Genomic DNA, 22,960 nt, shown 5'->3' with positions numbered 1-22,960 from the left:
CTCCCGGACCGCCAAGCCTCGTTTCACGCTCATTGGGAAGGAAAGTTTATCGATTGGATGTCTCAAAATCGATTTCAACTTCACACTTTCGTGTTCCACCGAGGAGGGGTGGCACCCGATGTGATCAAGTGAAGGAAATGATGGCTCTTTAAACCATTTGCTAAGGCCAAAGTTTTGGGCTGAAGCTATCGCGAGAGGCTGGAGCCAAAATTCCAATAAGTCTGGCCTAATCAATTCGCAAAACTTTCAATCGGCGGGCATTAGCATTCTTCCTTCGGACTTTGGACTTTGCACCGGACGATGCATATTAGCCATGTGCGCTTTTAGTGATGTCACAGTTACGAGTTTGACAGCTTTAGCTTGACGCTGTAGCTGAAATGATTTTGTCAGTGGGTGATGGAAGTTATTAACTTTTAAGATTGCTTTTGATTAAAGCGTTGTATGCTCCAACGAGCTTCAAGAGTAATTGTAATAAACACACTTCAAAGCTTAAAGAAAATGTTTCCGCAACACGATGTCCATGTCGCAATTTAAAAGTTCTATGCGTTTATTGTAACTCCAAACAACGATCCTCGTTAAACCGTTCTCGGTGGACAAATTAATTAATAAACATTAAACATTAAATACTATTTTCTTATGAAAATAATATACCGAACGGAATCAACTTCCCCGAATATTTAGCAGTATGTAACAGTTATAATCTAATAACTTAATAACTACTGACAAAACCTTGATTTATTTGAGCCAGCTAGTGATTAATGATACCGCATGTAAATCTCAAAATGGTTTTATGTCCATACACAAATCTTATCAAGTACTGCAATGTCTATTTCATTGCATATATTGGTAAGACATCAATAAAATGCAAATTCGCTGTGGCAAAGCAAAGCAGAGACAGACAAATTAGTTGATGAAAATCCCTCCAGACATGCGATACAACATTGCTTACCTCATGATTTATCTTCATCAAAACAAAAGACATCTTTCCGGTAAATATTCAATTATTCCATTCATACAAATGTCTCCATTAAACATAAGTGATTTGGCCGGGTACGGTCGAGCAGGGAACTTCAGCGAACATCACATCACAAACCCAAACAGCAAAAGAAGAGAAAACCATTCAGGCACACTAAGCTTACGGAGAATTTGTCAGCACACATCGTGCTGGACGAACTGTCCCCGGCACGACAGCAACTGCCATTTCCGGTGAACGAAAGTCACCTGATTGATTTATGGTTTTGGCTTTACTCTCTTTGCCGTCGTTCGTCCCAGCTCAACGATCATTGCTCTGCGATGCCCTCTTTTTCGTGTGTCCAAAATGTGCCATCATCTTATAATGTAACAGGAACAGGAACAACAATGCTACACGGCATTCTCTTTTAATTCCTCTCCACCGCTCACGAAACAGAGTATGTCAAACGGAAACAGTCACCTGCATAACTGAATTAACTTTCCTGCGAGCCAGTTCCCACGAATGCATGCTGACAGCATTTCAAACCATAACGCCCGGTACGCTGCGAAGGCAAGCCCCGTTCGGATCGACGCTTCGCAAGATGACAACTCACAAATACCCACGTTCCGGCGGACCAGCCGTGGCCGTGGAGCTTTATGATGGTTGACAAAATTAAACACGATATTAATCCTCAGGAGCGCTGTAATTCTTCTGCCCACGCTTTTACAACGTGCGAACTGGACGTGTCCGAGGTCCGTGGCACCGGGACACTCACTCGCCACCAGGAAACCACCGGCTCTATGCTGGCGTCACGTGATAAACATCCGTTCGCGCGAGAATATTCCCAAGTGTCAACGAAGAACGAGCACGATCCCGCGACCGGGTTCGAGAATACGAAAGCAATGTGTATCACTTTTCACAAAGTCGATCACAACCATCCCAACAGCAATATGGAGCAAAAAAAAACCCTCCCCGCCACATTGTGGTGAAATGAAAAATTTATTTGAAAAATATGTTTTACTGTCAAAACGTGCGCTCCGACATGGAAAGACCGCATGGAAAGACCGCCGATGTACGGGCTTCACGAGGGGTTTTGCACGATCTCCCGATTGTTGGGACTTAATTCACCATTCATGTATGCAAAACTATTGCATCATCGAGCAAAACGCTTCGAAACACTCCATCTGCTGCGTGAAAATGTGGCTCACTTTTTGACACAAATGCTAATGGAGGCGCCCGGTAGCGCACGGTACTGGTTTGGCTGCGTCCGTCCGAAGGATGAACGTTTTCGCGATGCCAAACTCCGAAGTGATGTGCAACCGAGGAGGAAGCAAGCAGAAAAAAAACGAAAAAACAACCAAACGGTTTAAATCTTACCGACTCACGCAGAACGACGAGCCACAGGAAAAACAACCGAGACCGGCAGAGATGGGCATTAGTGACGGGACCGTGCGCAATGACATCCACTGCAACGTTTCTCACGTCTATCAAAACGCGAACGCGATTTCTCGCAAAGAAGCTTTTATTTAACGGCCTCCCCATTTCGGGCCGCCACCGTTTTAACCTCATTAGATGGTAGACTGTCAGCTGGCAAAGGACGATTTTCCGCATTCATAATGAACGGCCGTTACGGCGGTGGCATATTCTGAGCAGTGCAGGCGCCACATTGTAGCAGGCAAGTCAGAAAATATTTGGCTCGTGCGTGATCAGTGCACGCCTTGATCTACCGTGGCGGGTTCTGTTAATTGCAGCTCCTTTCTTGATTGATGTGTAATCTCTCCTGTTTAAAGAAGGAACCGTTCGTAGTTATCATATAGACGTTATTTTACTGGAAACTACCAAGAAAACGTACGCAGAGAAAGTAAGAACTTCTCCTTAGATAAAGTAAGAACGATACAGTCAAATTGAAGTTAAAGTATTTATTCACAGACTATTTTATAAATGAACTATACTTAATATCAAACATACTACACCTTAAAGAAGATATCAAACATATAAACAAACACGTTTTATGGCTATATTGTTTGGTCACATTTGTTTCTCCCATCAAAAAAGTTCTAAGCAATATGGCTTGACCGTGATCTTTTGAAAACAAAAGTTTTTGTAATGGGTGGACTTTGTAGTTTAGAGAGCAAATGAATTAAAAATCAGGTTGTTAATGCAATAAGTTAATGCAATGTAATAATAATAAAAACGGAACTTTGGACCCCGAAGGACAACTTAAAAGTTGGAAGATTCTCCTTTCTCTTAAAGAATTCCTTTCTCTTAAAGAATGTTTTACCTACAGGAAATAGTAATCTAAGCGGTTTTATTTATATAATAAATAATAAATTATTGTAAATTATAATCAAATATAAATAATTAATAATTAGGTAATAAAACTTCCTTCATTTAACAAATTGCCATTAGTAAATATTAGTCTAGGGTAAATGTGATTCAGAGTTATGAATCTGAATGAAATTTTGAAACGATTGAATGAATTTGAACCTGTATTCAAAAGATTCAAGAATCCTCTATCATACCAGATTAATGACCTGCAAGGAACTTTTCCGTTTGGACCACACATATGGTTACCAAATTTACGGACTGTTAAGAGTCGATTCCTGATTCGAATGGCTCATCGCGAAAGATTCGCTGAATGATTCTTCTTAAAAAAGTCAACACATTACACCAACACAGTATTAGTAAAATTTTCCATATAAGCAACTGCTGTTTATTTGATATAAAAACAATACTTCATAGTTTATTATCTTCGTATATTTGTATACATAAGCTAATATTATGAATTGGTTTTGGCGTATACAACACACTATCCGAAGCATTCTTCAAATTACGCCAACCATGCTCGGTGTACGTAGCGGAGCTCGCCGCAATCTTTTACGCCTTATTAATTATAAGTGCTAGCCCTCCGGACGAATATTTTATTTTTTCTGATAGCTTAAGTGCTATCGAAGCACTAAAATCCGTGAAGGCTATTAAGAGCCCAGACTATTTTGTGAAAGAAATACTGAAAGTCTTAGGCTCCTTGTTTGAGAAATCATTTCGTATTTCACTCGTTTGGCTGCCTTCTCATTGCGGCATACTAGGGAATGAAAAAGCAGACCAATTGGCCAAAAGGGGCGCTTCGGAAGGTGCTCTTTTTGATAGGCTCATCCTACCTCACGAGCACCTTTGTGCCCCACAGTCGCTCTGCATGGCACGTTGGCAGAGTATGTGGGACATGGATGAGCTCGGGAGGTTTTTGTATTCCATCACTCCTTGTGTTTCCTTGAAGCCTTGGTTCTCTGGCATCTCTGGAGATCGAGCGTTCATTCGAATGATGTCTAGACTTAGGTCTAACCATTTCGCATTGGGCGCACATCTCCAGCGTATAGGACAGGTCGACTCCAAAGTATGTGGCTGCGGTGTCGGATTTCACGATGTGGATCATCTTTTATGGTCCTGCGTGGAATACGAGGCTGCAAGACCCTCCTTGTTGGACGCAGTCCGAAGTATAGGAAGAGTCCCTGATACCCCAATTCGAGATCTGCTGGGGGGCTCGGATGTAGCTTACCTCAAGGTTATTTTTGATTTTTGCCGAGCTAATGGTTTGTCTGTGTGACCCTGTCTTCCTTATGTTTGTGTTTGTGTTGTATGTTGTACCTCGCTTGTATGTATGAAGATGTATACGTGTTTGTATGAACGGAAGTATGAATGTGTTTGATGCGTGTAAGTTGTGGGTACGAGAAAGCAAGTCGTTCGCTGCAGAACCACCAGAGCGACCTGCCAATGCGGACAAAATCATGGAAGAAGAAGGATCACAACCCAAATCACGATACAGACCCTCGCAAGAAAAAGGACCACTCTCTAGGATGACGGAATATACGCAGCAAAACGACCGAGTACACCCGGGATAAGGTGACCTTTCACCGTTTGGAGAAGGAAATGTCTTCAAACGAATGTGAATTGTACAATAGATTAAGTTACTCTTAGTTGTAAGCAATACGGCCTGGCCGTCTATGAATAAATAAAAAAAAAAAAAATATTATGAATTTCCTATTAACGCACCATGCCGTTGTTACCCTATCAGCTGTTTTAGCTCATCTTTTGAAACGTTCTGATCGAATTCATTATTGAAAACACACTGGAAGTATTTGCTCAAAATCGACAATATTGTAATTCGGTTTTTTGTATTCAAAAATTCCTAGCTCCAATTTCATTAGCTGGCTAAATGTAGGCATTTTAATTTCATGAACCTTTAATGATTTGGCAAAAATAGTTCCGAGCTTTATTTCTAATTTTACAATCCTTTAGTTTGTGTTCTATGCTTTCGACACATTTTCAAATTTCGCAGTTAGGATGCTGTACCATTTTGTATATAAATTTTAATTCCTGAATGTAAATTCTTTCATTAACCAATTTATACAGAGTGCTTCTTTCGTTGGAACTAAGCTTATTTTCATTAATGTTTTTCACATTAGCTTGTGCCATTGCAATGTGGGATGTTGTTGTATTATTTATGGTTATTATTCCCTACATACAAACTACACTACACTTCACTTCATATATTATTCTTACCAAGTTCATATAAAGCAAACATAGTGCGAGAGCATCGCCAGAATTCAAGGTCTCCAACGATCATTGCTATCTATCGGCTCGTTGCATCCATTGTTTCAAAGGCTTTAGTACTTTACTCGGGAAAAGTGACACTGGGCCTAGGGTTGCACAAAATATTACTATGCCAACATAATTGCTTTCTAATGGTGCTTGCTCGACATTACCAACCACCAATGTTTATTATGAGGAACAAACGCGTTGGCCGTTCTGTTTGCCAAACGCTTGCAAACATTGGTCCAAACAAAAGCACAACGAACACACGTAAGTGTTGATGCTCTTCACACGCTAATTATACCATCCTTAGTAGCCCTTATTTGCCATTCATTCGCTCATTATCTTTGCTCTCTTTTACGACCACTCACAACGCTGCTGAGAGATCTCTCGCCATGGTGCTCGGTATCCCCATTCACTCCGCACAGTTTTATCTCGCGCATCTCCATCGCCGTCTTAGGAGCCGTTAAGCTACCGCACGCAATCCCATCGGCCGCGAGAATGATCTTGACCGACGCCCCTGTTTCTGGACGGTTGTTTTCTACCGTCACTCGGTTGACACTCTCCACAAACGCCTACGGACATTCGTGGGGATACGCCTGCTTATGTTCCCTCGTCACCGTACATGTCGTACCACACATTTGCCACCTGCTCGGTTTGACGTTTGTTGCTTACCGTTCCGCGTTGTTTCTGCTTTGTTTGTTTGCCCGCTAGTTATCCGGAGTGGCTGTAGCACGCAAGTGGGGAAGAATGGACATGCTGGTCAGTAGAGACGTGTCCACAGAACGCGCAATAAATTATGTGTGACGTAGATGTACCGCATGTTTCACCCTTCGCCCAGTTGAAGTGGCAGTGTGGGATTTTTCCGAAATGAGAGAATTAGTGAAGCAGTTCAAGAGTTTGTTTTCTGCCGAAAAAAAAAATAAAGCATTGTTAGGAAGTGCAGAATCTAACAATTCCAAAGAGATTCGCGTATTTTTCAGACATCATTATACATAAGTCAAAGGTGTTATTTCAATTTAAAGAATTAGGAGTTATTCTGAATTAATAAAAATAAAAATCAATAATTTCCTCAAAAAAGGTAAAAAGAGAAGAAGAATTATTATAGCAGAAAAACAAAATTTGAGAATAAGGAAAATTAAAGGTCGATTGACTAGGCAACTCTCACAAAACAAAAATCAATAAAACAACACTCTTGTATTTAAGCGTCCAAAAAATATCAAACCACGTGCTGCGCTTCTTCCGAACTGTTTAGCTTATATATTTTTACAGAATTATTCTTTTGAACGAAACAAATCGAAAACTGCACGACCACAACAAAAGTGTTATCTACGCGCGAAAGAGGTCTTCTATAAAAAGAAAACAAACGTACAAACGTAAACATGACCTTCACCAATGACTAATTTCTGAACTCAATTCATCTTAGCGCATTAACCATCATTATGATCAACAGCAACGGCACTGACGCTCTGGCCCTGTATATATCTCTTTCTCTGTTTATATCTCGCTTTACGGATTCTCATCATACACACACACACACTCACACTTACACTCACAAACAATAAATATTAACCCCCTTAAGTTAACTCCCCATCCATCTTCCTTCCCTGGTCCACACCTTCGCCCAGCTCCCGGCGGGCTCATCATCGTCGTGATGGCCGCAAAATCCCTGCGGCGCAAAGCCGCACCATAAAAATAGGTACTTATCTATCGTACATTATCATTTCGCTGCGTAAACTCCGGTTTGGTGGCGGTCCGACAAACCGTGTGTCCGTTTCGTGTGTTCCGTGCAGCACATAAATACGACCGCCGTGACAGTTGAGACAAACCATCGGTACGTCCCCGGTAGTAACGTTGTGCGAATATTTCTTCTCGAAAGATCTGGTGATCGCGTTCTGCTAAGCGTTTCGGTGCGTTTTCTCGTAAAGGCAGCGAAAGCCTTCCGTCCGCAAGGAGGTTTTTCATCCCGATTCTCCCGGTGCACAGTACGGTGCCGGTTGCCTGCTGTGCCCTTTCAAAAGGGACTTAATTTTCAATCCCTTCCCCAGAAGAAAAGGGGAACGCATACCGTTTCCCATTCGGTGGCAAAAGTAGTGGTGGTGTATAATTCGCACAAAACTGTGAGCTTGCGGAAAACAGTGAAAAAGTTTTACTTCTTCCACTCCTGCGTTTGGTTCAGCCACGAACCAACGAGCTAACCGCGGACAGCAATTGGACGAACATTCCGCAACGCGGTCACCGCGGCAACGCTGGTGCCAGACTTTTAGTTTTCGGGTGCAAACAAGCTACGGCAATAGCACCAACGGTATAAAAAAGGAAACTGGGTGACGACAAAAAAAAACCATCTCCCACCAAAAGTCACCCTCTGCTCTTTTGCAGCAGAATCGGTGCAAATAGTGTAGTGTGACAATCACGAGCAAAACAAAAAAAAAACGGAATATTGTAACTTTTTTCTCACGCTTCAAACAAATAATCCTCCCAATCCGTGTCAACACCCACCCCGAGTGTCCCCTTTTGCTTATCGGTCGGTGGGTGGCAAATGAATGCTGTTAAATAATTTAAATAAAATTGGCAAAGTTTTACCGCCGCTGCGGTGCAAGTGAAACTCTCCAACGTGACGTAACCTCGAAAATTAGTGGCGCGAAAAAGAAAAAAAAATCCACAGTGGCGTATTTGACTCGGTGCGGGGTCTAGTTTCGTGCGAATTGCCAAGTAGGAAGTATGCTAGATAAAACCGCACTACGAGGGTGTCACCGTTGGACGCTACTTCGGGTATTGTTATTTGCTACGGTGCTGAGTACGGTTCTACCATGGCCTATTAGTGGTGCTTCTGCCCTGCCGTACGGTAATGCTGGTATCGAGTTGGACGAGGAGAATGATGCCATCTCACTCACCGCTTGTTACGTGGAGGATCTACGCAATATTCGGGAGCATAATCAGAACCCGCTGGTGATAGAGATCAACCACTGCTACCTGCAGGAGCTCCCGAACGCAATCTTCATACGGTTCAATGATCTCAAGACGTTGGACATCTGTGACAGTCGTGTGAACAACTTGCAGGACTTTGCCCTTAATGGGCTACGAAACATCGAGTCGTTGAATCTATCGCGCAACAATCTCACCACGATAAAGTCATGGAGTGATCATAACCTAGACACACTGCAAGTGCTCGATCTTAGACGAAATCTCATACGCTCGATCGATGAATTCTCCTTCCATCGCTACCCAGCTTTGGTTAAGCTAAATCTGGCAGTTAACCTTATCGTCAGCATTCCCGAAGGTACTTTCAAACCGATCGCGAACCTAAAGAATCTCAATCTCGGCAAAAACTTGCTCACTACCATTGCTGAAGGTACACTCCGTGGACTCAACAAATTGACGCACGTAGCGTTTCACCACAATCGCATTCGGACGATCCATCCGTTTGCATTTGTTGGCAACAGTCATCTGAAGGTGTTGCAGCTCCAGGGAAATCAACTAGAAGCGTTTGAACCGGAACTTTTTGGGAATCTTCCACGACTCACCTTCCTGAACGCTAGTAGCAACGAGCTTGAGACGATTGGTAACTTAAGCTTTAAGAATAATGGTGATCTACGGTTGCTTGATCTAAGCTATAACCGAATCGGCCATCTGGAGGACAGCAGTTTCAAGGGGTTATACGAACTGGAGGTAAAATAAGTACGCCTTACTGTGTCTAGTCGCCATTTGCATGTCGCTTAACGTGCTTGCATCTAAAATATCTTTCGTAGAAACACTAATCTCTTCTTATCATCCTCCTCAAGGCGCTCAACATCAGTCACAATCAGCTGGAAGTGGTGAGCAAATATGTACTGAAGGATTGCGCTAATCTGCGGGACCTCGATCTCTCCGGGAACAAGCTGTCCCACGTCGATCTGAAACTGTCCAGCTCAACACCCCGACTGGCGCGACTCAACCTGTCGAGCAACTCCATCAGTGACGTTGAGCACGACGCGTTCGAGGATCTGCCGAAGCTAAGCACGCTCGACGTAGCACACAATCAGCTGACCGATGATTCTTTCCTATGGCCTTTGATGAATCTCAGCGTGCTTAACATGAGCCAGAATGGATTCCGCAAAATCAACGCGTCGTTGCTGGAAAGTTTCGCGCTTGCCGAGCTCTACGACAACCCTTGGGACTGTCGTTTCCTCGTGCAGGAGCTCGTGCACCACAGCAGCAACGTGATTTACGGCAAAAACTACCTTGTCGAGGATACGGGCCGTATTCTTACTGCGACCGGTATCGAGTGTACGGACGAGCGTGGAAAACATCGTGACATTGTAGTCGTGGAGCCACCACAGAAACCTACCGACAGCGAATTGGTGTGTATTTCTATTAAATCTGTGCTCTCGACACAACTAACGCAATCTCGTCCCCTTGTTTTTGGCAGGAATTTCAACGGTACAAGTTCTTCCACGAAGGCCACGTCGATACACGGCCCATACAGGACAACTTTGACACAAAATCCACCGTCATTTGGTTGATGTCCGGTGCGATAGCTGTGTTCGGCGCGTTCAAGCTGATACAGATGCTGCTGCGACACTCGGAACATCAGAGCGAAAAGTGGCGACTTGCTCAGCATGTAAGTAGCGACGAAGATCACGAAGCCGCACGGCACTACTCCGCTAGTGATAATACTGCAAGTACCATCTCCCCCACTTCCGCCACCTCGGGCGGGTTTAAGTTCTTCCTTAACGTGCCCCATCAAGGTTGTGTGCGGCAGTACTCACCGGCGATAAAATAACTGTTCGATGTGATCGTTTTGTATGCATTTATGTTTGTTTTGTTTTGTTTGTTTTTTGTTATTTCAAAATTGTCAATAAGTGATCGTGATTGAAACTGTTAGATAATTGTTTTAGATAGTATTAGGAGTCGATTAAGTGTCAAACAATTGAAAAGTGTGATTTATAGCTGTATGTTTTTTCGTACCGCATTTGTGAGCGTATCGATGTGTAATGTGTAGGGAAAATCAGAACTAATAAATATGGATATGTGGAACAAACTAACCCCTGTATGTTAACTAACTAATTTGATAGTTGATATTTGTTATTTATTAAATACATAGTCCACCAGCATACGGCTTATCGAGACATAATTTTAACAGGACAGGGTTCTATGAGTACGAGACGGATAATTACTAATTTTTAAGTTATTTATTACAAACATATTAATTTGCTATAAAACGAACCGCAGATGTTCTCTAAATGCTGTTCTGCTCATATTGTAATCGAAGTGCTCAGACAATCTGTTGAATTCCCTAGCCATTGATAATATTGGGTCATTTGAACCGTATTGCGTGTTTCTAAATTTTATAGATAATCTGTCGGTTTCGTGTTGCAGTTCTTGTAGCGTTTAGTATAATTTATTCTAATATATCGGATGCATCAATGGTGCCACATAGCACACCTGCAACAAATAATACTTGATGCAACAATAATGTCCAGTAGGGAGGTAAGTTGTTACGGTCTTGCCACGGTAAGCGTCGAATAGCATAACGGGTACATCTATTTTGGATCGATTCGATTTTTTCTTTCCATAACACAGAATATGGGCATGTAATGATAGACCCATATTCCACGATAGGCCTAACTAACGCACAATATAGCATTTTTATACAAGTAGGATCGTCAAAGTCTCTCGCTACCTTAAAAATCAACCCCAGTGTCCTATTAGCACGCCTCAATATGTCATTACGGTGTTGCAAAAAAAATAAGTTTAGTGTTTAATATAATGCCTAGGTCCCGTATTTCATCTTTCCGTACTAGTAATTGTCCGTTTATAAAATAGTCTATGTAAAGTGAAGTACGCATATGTGTAAAACATAAAACAAAACATTTTCCAACGCACAGAGACAACATGTTTCGCTGACACCACTAACTAAAGGGGGTTGACAACATGAAAGCTCTGCTGTCTACTTTACCAAATGTGCCAAAGCAAAATTCTTCTAAACATTTCTCTGTTCTTATTGCATTTCGTTACTTAAAAAAATGTATGCGCCTCTTCCGTGACAATGTTTTCATGGTGTTTTTTCTACACTTACTACTTGCTTTCTTGTCTTAAACACCTTTCCAACATTGCCGTGACCAGGATTCGAACCTGGGTTACTACGGCCACAACGTAGGGTCCTAACCACTAGACGATCACGGCTATTGAGGATTGTACTTCTTTAACAAGCTCAATATACAAACGTACAATGTACCTTTTGAGCATTCCGTTGTGATTAATATCATTCAAACGAATCAAAGCACGAAAATTACCCAAACTGACTATGATAACTAAAAGACTAGCTCAGAATAGGGTTGTAAATTTAGTAGCATTAGCGTAAAGCATGTGCTCTACGTTGAACAAAATGGTCAAGTTAATGTTATTTTCAAACAAAAGATTTTGACTTCATCCTAGATAAACATACTTTGTAATTTGCGTATGCATGATATTCAACTAAATTTGATAATTAGAAAGTGCGTTCTTTCAATAACGCTGTTGCTTGTCGCAACAAATGTCGAGTGCACTTGTGCAACAATCATATATTTTCAAATCTGAAGTAAATTGTTTTAATTTAAGTTTTCATATTGTCATCCTATGACATGATATGAAATCAAACTGCTACAAATTCAACTCGTGCAGCTTTTTTGTACATAAAATATCTATTTTTAACTCTCATTAAACTTACCACGGGGTTGTAAAAAAATTGATTCGTTAGCAACACGCAAGCACACTCATACACTGTACTGCCAACAGTGAGTTGAGTTTTACCATTCGATCGCGCACAAAAACAAAACCGCACTAAAACCCATTTCAGCACATTTCACCATAATCGTTTTCATGCTAATTGCGAGCACTTGCGCTTTTATTCTGCTGCCACTTGCGGCAACCGAAACCACTTCGCTCGTTATCGACATTGCTGAGCCATCGTAATCGCGTGTGTATGATACCGGTGTTGGTAAACTGTTTTCCATCGCGCGGTATTTAACATTCTCCTTGTAGCCGTGATCGTCTAGTGGTTAGGACCCTACGTTGTGGCCGTAGTAACCCAGGTTCGAATCCTGGTCACGGCAATGTTTCTGGCATGCTATACATTCTCTTGGTAAAAGGAGAGTAGTAGTTATTAGTAATGCCAAACATTGTCACGGAAAGGAAAGGAATGCGGAGGGAACCTTTTTTTCCATCCATCCCCCGATTGGCCCCAGAAGCTTCTTAAGATACATTTTCCGAAGAAAACTACCTACGCTTCTTTCTCGAATTAATGTGCGATGAGGTCGCATTTTTGTTAGATAGCATCTCGCGTGAGCGCCTTTACCACTCTTTGTCCCCCTTTTTTTCCTAATATCCGTTGACCTACATTCCGTTTGACCATGCGGAACACTTTAATCCAACCGAATAGTTGCACGGTAAATGTTGCTGAAGAACTCTTGCAATCCTTCACCAGTGCTGCTGCAGTCGCAATCATCCATTCCACAAACAGAACCATAGTTTCGTCGTTTTTATTTCCGTGCCGTATCCTTTACGGTGAATGGAAGATGATGCTTTCTTTCATTTCACTGTCTGCTCTTCCGCGTCATTTGTCCGCACGGCAATCCAAATCCAGCGGCAGCGGCTGGCGACAGCATAACGCAACATACAAAAAACAACCCCTACAACACTCACTCACACACACCAGAGAAAATAAACCCCAAACCGGAAGCTTAACGTAAGCCATTTTCTACCAGCTTGATGCCCAGCTTGAAATGCCCGGCAGGCTTTTGAGTGGCAGACTGGATGCGACTTCCGGATTTGCAATAAATTTCGGTCACGAAGACCTTCACCAGGGTGGGCAGAAGAAAAACGGGTTCCGCTTCGGCATGACGAACGCAGTGGCCAGTGCAGGGCGGAAAGAAAATGGAACGAAGGCCACCCATTTGGTGGGTAGTAGCGGCGGCAGTGGCTTAAACTAGGACAAGTTTCACATTGGAGTGCCAACCGCGCACAAAACTGGAAGCAGTGCGGGGTGAAGATAAGTTTTTATTATGCTGTCTGGCAATGGGGCTTTCGCTTAATGAACCGGAAGCGCAAGTGTCAGATAAGTTACGAATCGCATAAAGCACCGTTCGGTGCCATGATTTTGGCGGAAAATTTTGCACTTGAAACGCTGCTTGCTAGTACCAACCGATGCGCAGTGAGTTGCTCGCGGACGAGAGGCGGCGTTCAGTCGTGTGGAACCGTTTAGTGCGAAGTGTCTTATGCGAAGGTCGTGGCTGCTGCTTGCTGGTGGATGCGGAAGGATCAGCTTTGTTTTGATTCCCTTGTTACAAACAAAATCTTGTGCGAAAACACTTCCGCAACGGGTAGGGAAGAATGAAGTATGAATGGAAGAATTAGTTCCATCTGAGAGGGTAATGACTGTTTGGTTTTTCTGTGTATGAAAGTATCAATAAACACAAAGAGCTTCTAGAAGTTGAGACACGATTTATATTCAATGAGAATGGGAGATTTGGAATGGGTACTATCGTGTAAGGACCGGCGCCACTATCACTAAACTTTTGGGCAGTTCTTTCTCATGCCAAACTAAAATCTAGTATCACAAACTGGATGAAATAAATACAACAATCGTAAAAATTACTTTTACATACAATTATTACAAATAACTGACTGTGTAAAAGGCTCATATTAGTTGAAATTTGATCAAAATGGTACATAGCGTACTAATGGAACAGTTTCGATGACTCCGTAAATTTAGGATATTAATCATATTTATAATAGCAGCATAAAGGGGTTTCATGTCTTGTATGTTAAATATGCCCTAAACAATCGTTCATAAGAAATTTAAAAGTCTTTTAAGTAATTCCATAATCGTAACTATTAAAAAAACTTAACACTAACACTCAATACCTAGTTCAGGATACATATTTTTACCAAAAAGATACAGCAATCTACAATATTACTACCGGAATAGTCATTTAGACAGATATGTTTCATTTTTAAGAAATTATTTGTATGTACTTAACGAATTGTGGAACAACTTTCATGACTATGATACATCCTCCAAAGGCTCCAAAAAATATTTTCCACTAATAAAAAAAATACTCCATAGCTCCGTGTCGCGTCCCCATCATCCTCGCGTCCACACCAGGGTCCCTCATCATCTAAATATGGTTGACGCCATTGCGCACTTGGAACAAAATTTTTGATTCCATGTTTTAAGCGTAATTATTAGAATTACCTGCGCGTAAATTGAGAATTAACAACTAACAAGCAATTTAAAATGTCTATAGAGAAGCGTTACGATTAGATAGTAAAATAATAATTGTGCTATTCGCGATGCAAAAAAAATCTCTTCACACAAAATCTGTGATGATATTAGGAATGCGCAAAAGTTTTTATTTGACTATCAATATTCATAATCGTTTGTTAAACAATTATCGCTGTAGTCATCAACATACTTTTCGCAAATTCAAAATGAACGTTTTTATATTCATGAACAATGGTCAGGCCGTATTTCTAAATTCGAAATGGATGATATAGCTTAAATTGTCCGCCAACATGGCGTTCTCCAACAGACAGACAGTTCTGTCCGCCAACAGACAGTTCTTAAAACTAAATATAAGCTAAACCAAAAACTTATTTAAGCTAATCAAGATACGGTTAGCGAAGACAAAGAGGATAATGTAAAGGAATAGGATGGATTGATTAGAACGGATTGACATTGGTTTAGTCGGAAACAGGACAACTGAAGTTAAAATAAACATGAGCATAAATTTCGCACATGAAAACCGTAAAAGGGGTGGATATATATTACTAAGGGAAGAAGCCCCAATCTGTTACTATATATAAGTATCCTATGGTGAAGGAAATTTATTTTAGTTTATTTATTACATTCCTATATTCCAAAATACACCTTTATTGCTGCTTGTTTTCAAATGCTAGTTAACTACTATTAATAACGTATTCAACTTCACATAAATCTGCAACACACACACCTTCTGATTGCTTTATAATAGGCTTCAAAATCCGGTACTGATCATGTGGCACAACACAAATATCTGCACGACAGACACACTCATTATGCGTACAAACATATTGTTTTTAGGTTTGTTTAATCTGCTGCTAAATGCAACTGTTTCGTACTTTACACAGCTTGTCTGTGAAAAGATAAACGCTAATAATCCCTCGCCCATGCCTCCGGACCACCGGATCCGAACAACAATCGACACGAGCCCAAATGAATTGACCACTCTAATAATTAATTGATCACGAAATCGGCTGCTGAAAGCCTACATTCCAACGGCATTAGGGCGAGCATTCCCTGTACGTGTTCGCTTCACCGGTTCGCTGTAAACTGAAGCTTCCGCAAAATCCGTTCCAGGACCTCCGGGAGCACCAGCCCAAATGTTAATAATTAATCGTTTGACCGTTTTGACTTTTGTGGCAAAACCCATCGATTGTGTATCACACACCATTTCTGTCTGGGCTGGGCTGGGCTGGGCTGTGCTGGGTAACTTCAGCATTTCCTCCCTTTTGCGTTTAACTTACCCTTAGCCCGGCAATCGTTTGGAGTTGAGTGTCTTTGCTAGTGGAACATCCGGTTGGGGAAAAGTCCACAACAACATGAATCACTCCTAGCGCGCTCGCACACACACACTAATTATTGTGCTCCAGCTCAAAACACGACCACGATACAGCAACGTTCTGGTCTGTTCGGCAAACCACAACGAATCAAACGAAACCGATCGAACCGGTGCGGTTCGCGAGCGTAGTCAGATAATTAAATCACGTCCAGCACGGTCCACCGACCGAGTTAGTGGTAATAGCTTTCGAAAAGTTTGCCAATCGGACTAGCGGATTCACCCTCCCCCCCATTCCCCCATCGTGCTAGAAGACACTATTTCCACACCGGAGCACTGAAACCGGATATCCCGCTGTTTTCCAACGCACCGAAAGCACCGACGCAACGAAACGAGGGTAAAAAGTCCTTCATTAGCGTATCGGAACGGTACTACGGTTTGGTTCCGTTTCGACGTGCATGTTTTATTTCCGAACGAATTTCACCCGGCGAAGCGAATCGACGTCTACGGTGCGCGCTTTTTTTGGTGTTAATTTATGGCGCTTCTGTTGTTAAGCGCGTTACGTGAAGTTCAGGGAGCTTTAATTTCGGCATCCCATCGTGCAACTCCCGAAAAAAAAAAAAAAGCTGGTTTTCCAAAACCACTAAATCTTATTCAAATGTTCCTTTTGAAAATACTTTAAATAATGGTATGATTTTATTACGTTTTCTGATTTCTAACATCTATTTGTGCAAACTATGTTTCAAATGTTTTAATACTTGCCTGACCTATGAAAATCTTATTTATTTTGATTATTTATTAATAATTTTTTAATTTGATTTTTTAAATTTATTACTATTATTATATATTTATTATTATCAAAAATTTTTGTGAAAATACGGCACTGCCGTCATACTATAAATTAAATAAAAAAAATTATCAAAAATTTTCACAAATATTTACATTTTATTATTATAAAAACTATTTTTATTATAACTTCAACTATAAATGTGTTCCGTAACGTAAAGTATTGGATCCCGATATACTAAACACAAACGATATTGCATATGGAATTCAATTTACGTGAAAATTTAAGTTTCTCGAATTTATTCATTACGAATCATTCTCGTAACTCGGGAAATGACTGAATATAGATGGAGGAACTTACTTAAAAACATAATAACACATAACAGTTTAAGTTTATTGGTTGAAGCATTGAAGATTGAAGATTAGACCGCAATAACATTGCCTGGTTGTTATTTAGGAACTTCAATGGTCCTTTCACTAACCAGATATCCTACAAAATGTCATCTAAACCTTCCATACTCGAGAACCTGCAGAGCGACTAGCGACACTTGACATCATAAGAGATTGTCTTATTCAAATAAAGTTATAATTTTTGTTAATCGTTTATCTTTTTAATAATTTTTCAAATAAGTTAAAAATGCAAATATTACGCAAAATTAATCACGAGCGTGCAAATGACCCCCAAGCCACTGTCTAAGTCGCTCCCAGCTACGTAGTTTCAACCTTTGCGGCTTATAGACTGTAAAGTTTGGAGACTATTGTGTTAAACTAATCGGCACTCTAGTTGAAGGAACCTTAAGTAGGTATTAATTAAAAGTAAGTGGAATATTTTGCAAAATATTCTCAAACTACATATATCAGCATATTCGATTTGAATGTTAGAAACTTACCCGCTTTCTATACAATCGTTCCTCTCACTTCGATATTAAACCTGTAATAGCACAACCATCCCAACCAAAGAAACCGTACGCCAATTAGCAAACAAAACTTTGAAGGAGCCAACCCTGGTGCTTTGTATGCTAGGCACTCTGCCAACGAACCCGTTGTTTCGCAACAAATAGAAGAACACATGTGGCCTACTTAGCTGCAGGTTTCAGAAGTAGCAAAAGTTTGCATTTTGTTGCTAGATCGATCTCCATCCACCCTGCTTATATGGATCACGGGCACGAGTAGGTAGTGGCGCAGCTAATCATTACAAATATGTGAGCTCCCCGAGGATGGTGGGAAGCTTTACATTCGCATTTGGTGCCAACTCCAAACCGAGGAGCATTAAAGGCTAGAACCTGCCCCTAGTAAACAAATTAGCTCCCCTAAACAAATGTCTCCTACTTTGGCGAAAAAAATGACCTCCCTGCTTCAGGAAGAAGCCCGAGAGACTGCAGATTCTGTATCGTCGAGCTTCGCTATAGAGTCGTGTGTCAGGGTGTGGTGCTTAAAGATATTTTACCCTTTTCCTTCCTTTTTTTAGTTTCTTAATCATGAAAGATATCTATCTTTCACTAATTTACCCCAAGCTGTCCCTTTAACTTGGGTGCATAACGCAAGACACTTTTCCCGGGCTTGATTCATGTTCGGGCCGTTTCTTTTGATTACTTGTGATTCTTCTACCGCTTTGAAATGCTAAAGCCGTGCAAATAGATTCCGGTTACAATTTTTCAGCCGAGCGAGGTTCCAGTGTCGGAACCTATATCCTTCCGGTTCCCATCAACGTAATACCGCATTGCCGCATTGAAGGCGTGAGCCTTACGAACTTTAAAGTCTATTAAAAATGGGCACCATGGAGTAGCTTATTTATATTCGCTGCTTTCCCCTCTGCTTTCGTCGGACAAGTGGCCGATGCTGTATGGGTTAAGCGCAGGCGAATCAAAATACGAGTGTGATCAACATTTCAAAAGCAGCTCGAAAACGCCCTCCAAGATCCTTCGGGATTCTTTGGTGTGAACCTGATGCCGAAGGTTTCGGATGCGAAAAAACAGATGTTTGTTATTTTTATCATTCACCTCCCACCCAGACCGTGTCCCGACTGCTGGGTACGGTCGCTTTTAACAGTGAATGTGTAGGGAACCACAGCTCGTTCGCTTAGCTCTCATATCCTTAATCTATGCCGTAGTTCTACTATTTTCTCCACCAAAAAACCCATTCCCTGCTCCTGTAGAGATGCCTGCTGCCATTGTTTGCTTTCTCTTTTGGGGGTTTTTGAGAAGAAAAAATCATCTCTTTAGGGTACCGAAGACTACCACCGGAGCCCCGGCCGAATGGATCGAAAATCAGGGGTTGGGAAAATTTATTTTCTTCCCAAAGATTGCGCCGCCAGTATTTGAGAAAGTTTGCTTTTTATTTACCTTTTCTGATATTGTGCTCGGCTCCTTATCCGTTTTCACGTTTGTGCCACGTTTGTAGCGACAACAACGTGACCCCATTTTATGTTTTCCGCCACACTGCCAACACTCGATCACCCTCGATAGTTTTGTGGCGAAAACACGGGGCCGAACCGGCCGAAGGGGGCGCTGGGTATTGTGTTTTCTTTCTTCTGTTCTGTTTTTTTGCGCAAAAAAATAACTAGACAATAATGTTTGATCCCCGTGGATAGATTCTATTGCAGGCTCCATTCCCTGCAAAACGGTTGGATTGTTGGGAAGGAAATGAAACCACGGTGCAGTGAGTGCGATGCGATATAGCAGACATTGCGAAAAATCTTCCGAATCCGATTCGAATCCATCCGACTATTCAAATGAATTGAACAGTCAAGCAATAGGAAATAACAGGGAGAATGTAAAACAAAGTTCAACTTCCATGACATGGTGCATTAATATGTAAATGCGATCCGCAATTGAATTCGGTAGTTGGGAAAACGATGTATCCATTCGTGAGAGATTTGGGAATACGGGACTGAAGAAACATGATAAGCACTAACGTTTTAGGCAAATGGTTTATGTCTTAGAAGTATAATTGGTTGAAGAACCACCAAACCCATTATTTTGGCGTGAAAATTTAAATGATTCTTTGTATAATTTGTTTCCATTTTTAAAGTAGCTTCATAATGACACTCTCATAAAAGTCTTGCTCTTGGTGAAAAACTCAAGTATTCGAGTACTTCAAGTATTTCAATCTTCTTTCGGTTTCAATTGCTTATCATTCAGATTGTAATCCCTCTTCCAGACTGAATGAGATATTTACTTCCCAAACAGTAAAAACGGAATATTGTCGTCTGGTGCTGCTCAGATGAAACACAACACTTCGTCTATTGGTCTAATCTGCTTCAAAGCTTCAAACTATCCTATTGTTGACAGTAAAATTCTGAATATTATGTTTGGAAAATCATCAACAGCTCATAATACACAATTTTCTGCCAGTCCCGCCAAATATACAGTAGAACCATGCTGTTTATTAACCATAGTTTGGCCGCCATTTGAGTTGTCTCACTGCGCTCTTAGTGTTCTCAAAATTTTATGTTGTTCAGTCGATCTTTATTTACTTCTAACATGCCACAACGCAGGGTTTAAAAAATGGAAAAAATACGATGAATACAAAAAGCATTCTACATTATTTAATTCAAAATATTTCATTTGAGAGGAGTTATACCTAATGTTTCTATCCTATGCTTCATTTTTGCAACTGTTTTTTCGATTTAAACCACTTGAAAGCATGGAGAGCTACGGCACGTTGAAAAAAACAACAAGCAATGATAAAGCTCGAATAAATCCGCGCATTCCGGTTGGGAAATTGATTAAAATTATACATTTAATTAACAGAAATCCGTGCTCATTTGCTTATCTCGTTACTCAATTTCAACTATTTCCGTGCTTACCTTAACCCAGGCTTCCTGCAACTTTTACGGACCGGATACAAAGCTAACCCGAGCAGCAAACGTTAGCAAGCTGTTCCAATCCACTCACCCAACGGCTGTCGGCCTACGGTGTAGAACGAAGTTCTGGCATTACTCCCCGTTTCATGCAACATTCCTGATAGCACAGGAAGCAAGATAGACTGATAGACAGGCGGACAGAATGACAGACGGTGCCGCTTTCTGATAGTTTGTCTCTGGGGGATATCTCAAACATCGTGGAATGCTCCTGGGAGCAGCTAGTCCAAAACCTGCTTCGCTTTGCCTTTGCTAACGTCCTTTGGCACTTTCTGTTTCGCTGCAAACCCGATCCGATAAGCTGCTAATTGATTTATTTTCCCAACCCCCTTGTATTCAGCGTTCCACAGGATAATTTTAAGCTATATCTGCCTGCTAGGCTGGTGGATTGGATTTTTTATGCTTTACTGCTCTAACGAATGCCATTTTTTATCTTTTCCTACCATTTTGCTTTGGACACTACTGCTGGTACGTACGGTTCTGTTTCACGAAACGACGCCGATCATGCACGGGTAAACGATCCGCTGACCCTGCGTGGCATACCGATGACGATGTTCACACTTACACCCTATGCGCCAACAACACCGAATGGGCAAAATGAAAATCAATCTCGTTATGCCGCGTATGTATTACCCTGACCGCTGCTTTGCTTTGCCATCATGATACATCGCATCGATACCGGATCGAATCGGAATACGCAAACACCAACACCAAACTATTTCCTGCTGTTGCTTGTTAACGATACACGCACGAAAAACAAAAATCAACACCACACTATCAAACAACCTCTTGACGTTTATCCGCTTGCATCCGCCATTGTTTCAACGATCGCGGTTGCCGGGCAACGATACAATACCACCGCTATCGGGGATTTTCATCTCATCCTCGGCTCGGATGGAATCGCTGTTAACGGGGAAAAAACCCATCATCGGGCTCCAACAATCGCGCTTCCTGATCCTGTCACCATCAACAAACTCATCCTGCTTCTACGTTTCGAGAAAATTCATTTTCCGTTCTCGGTTGCGGAAAAAATAATAAAACCCCAAAAAAAAAACATCCGAAACCATCCATCCCATGCCCGCCGCAGCTCGAGTACAGCATGCCGGACGATCGGGATATCGCCATCAGCAAAGCGCTGGAAACGAAGTGTACGGACGACAAATGAGTGTACGATGGAATGAAATAATTATTGACGGAAGGCAAGGAGCCGGCCAATCGGGAAACCATAGCGAGGCCGGACAAACAAAATGAAAATTATGTCCTCGCTTCGAAGCTAATTAAAGTGCTGTCGCTTCCCATCTCACACATTCCACGTTGGTATAATTTATTGGAGGGTACAGGGAAGCAAAAATAAAAACAGGCGATTGAAAGCGTACCCGAAATGAAGAAAATGTCGGACGGTGTTCACTTTGATTTGTCGCGTACAATGGTCGATTAAACCGAGGGCGTTAGGGTTAACCGACGCACAAATTACAATGCAACAGTTTCGCAATAATTTGTGTTTAATATGTGTAGAAAATACTAGAATGACAATGTGAATGTGCTGTTGATATAAAAATCAATTCAAACATATTTAAAGGCTTAAAACATTATGTTTGCTGTCCTCGTCCTATTACCGACACACTACCCAAAACAGATAACGGATGCGATAACAACTACAACAACCGTGGCGTTATTCTTAATCAACACCGTACCACCACGAATGGATGTCGATGAAAGATTTTACACTCGTTTAAAATCAACCACAGAAAGCTGATCCGAAACGTCACACACCCGCTGGCCTTCCTAATTCCGAAAGCCAAAAATTAAATTAAAATCAAAAGTCGGCTCCGGCTCTGCCTGGCAAGTCCCAAAGTTTATCTGATGGCCCAGATAACATCGGGCCCTTCATAAAATCTTCTCGAATGTTTCCGCTTGAACTTTGAACCCCCGCCAGGCGTTGATATTCCTGACGATTTCCCCCGGTCGAGTTTCTGGTTAGTTTTTTTTTTGCTCCCCCGCTTTGCTTTAGAATGGTTCCGGGCACGCGCTTTAAAATTTGATGCTTTTACCCACAGTTCCTCTCCAAACGGGGCGCACTGTATATGGTCCCACCACGGTGTACAGTGTTGTGCAATATCTAGGCTACAACTTTAATAGGCAGTGAATGGGAGAAGCAGCGTTTTTCGGTAATAGGACATACTTTAAGTGATAAATCAAACAGAACCGTAGCCGTAA

The 22,960-nt window shown here is 41.6% G+C and overlaps 1 protein-coding gene and 2 non-coding genes across 3 annotated transcripts; 2 read left to right on the top strand and 1 right to left on the bottom strand.

Moving 5' to 3' along the window:
* Positions 1-8,260: 8,260 nt before the first annotated feature.
* Positions 8,261-22,043, top strand: LOC128304680 (insulin-like growth factor-binding protein complex acid labile subunit). The gene is made up of 4 exons (XM_053041889.1): positions 8,261-9,208; positions 9,322-9,879; positions 9,948-10,139; positions 21,831-22,043. The coding sequence occupies exons 1-4, from the start codon at positions 8,261-8,263 to the stop codon at positions 21,906-21,908; spliced, it is 1,776 nt and encodes a 591-aa protein (XP_052897849.1). The 3' UTR covers positions 21,909-22,043.
* Trnah-gug (transfer RNA histidin (anticodon GUG)) lies at positions 11,633-11,704 on the bottom strand. The gene has a single exon. It is a non-coding gene; the product is annotated as a tRNA-His (tRNA).
* On the top strand, positions 12,541-12,612 carry Trnah-gug (transfer RNA histidin (anticodon GUG)). The gene has a single exon. It is a non-coding gene; the product is annotated as a tRNA-His (tRNA).
* Positions 22,044-22,960: the final 917 nt, after the last annotated feature.

Source organism: Anopheles moucheti, chromosome 3 (genome assembly GCF_943734755.1).
Source record: "Anopheles moucheti chromosome 3, idAnoMoucSN_F20_07, whole genome shotgun sequence".
Lineage (NCBI taxonomy): Eukaryota > Metazoa > Arthropoda > Insecta > Diptera > Culicidae > Anopheles > Anopheles moucheti.
Note: the sequence above shows the minus strand (reverse complement) of the source record. Positions and strands in the feature narration are given on the sequence as shown.

What these genes read in the sequence shown, in the direction of transcription:
- LOC128304680 (XM_053041889.1), top strand. Translation starts at nt 8,261, where the DNA reads ATGCTAGATAAAACCGCACTACGAGGGTGTCACCGTTGGACGCTACTT. An exon ending in AGGGGTTATACGAACTGGAG is followed by an intron (nt 9,209 to 9,321) that starts GTAAAATAAGTA and finishes ATCCTCCTCAAG; the next exon opens with GCGCTCAACATCAGTCACAA. An exon ending in AGTGGCGACTTGCTCAGCAT is followed by an intron (nt 10,140 to 21,830) that starts GTAAGTAGCGAC and finishes TGCCCGCCGCAG; the next exon opens with CTCGAGTACAGCATGCCGGA.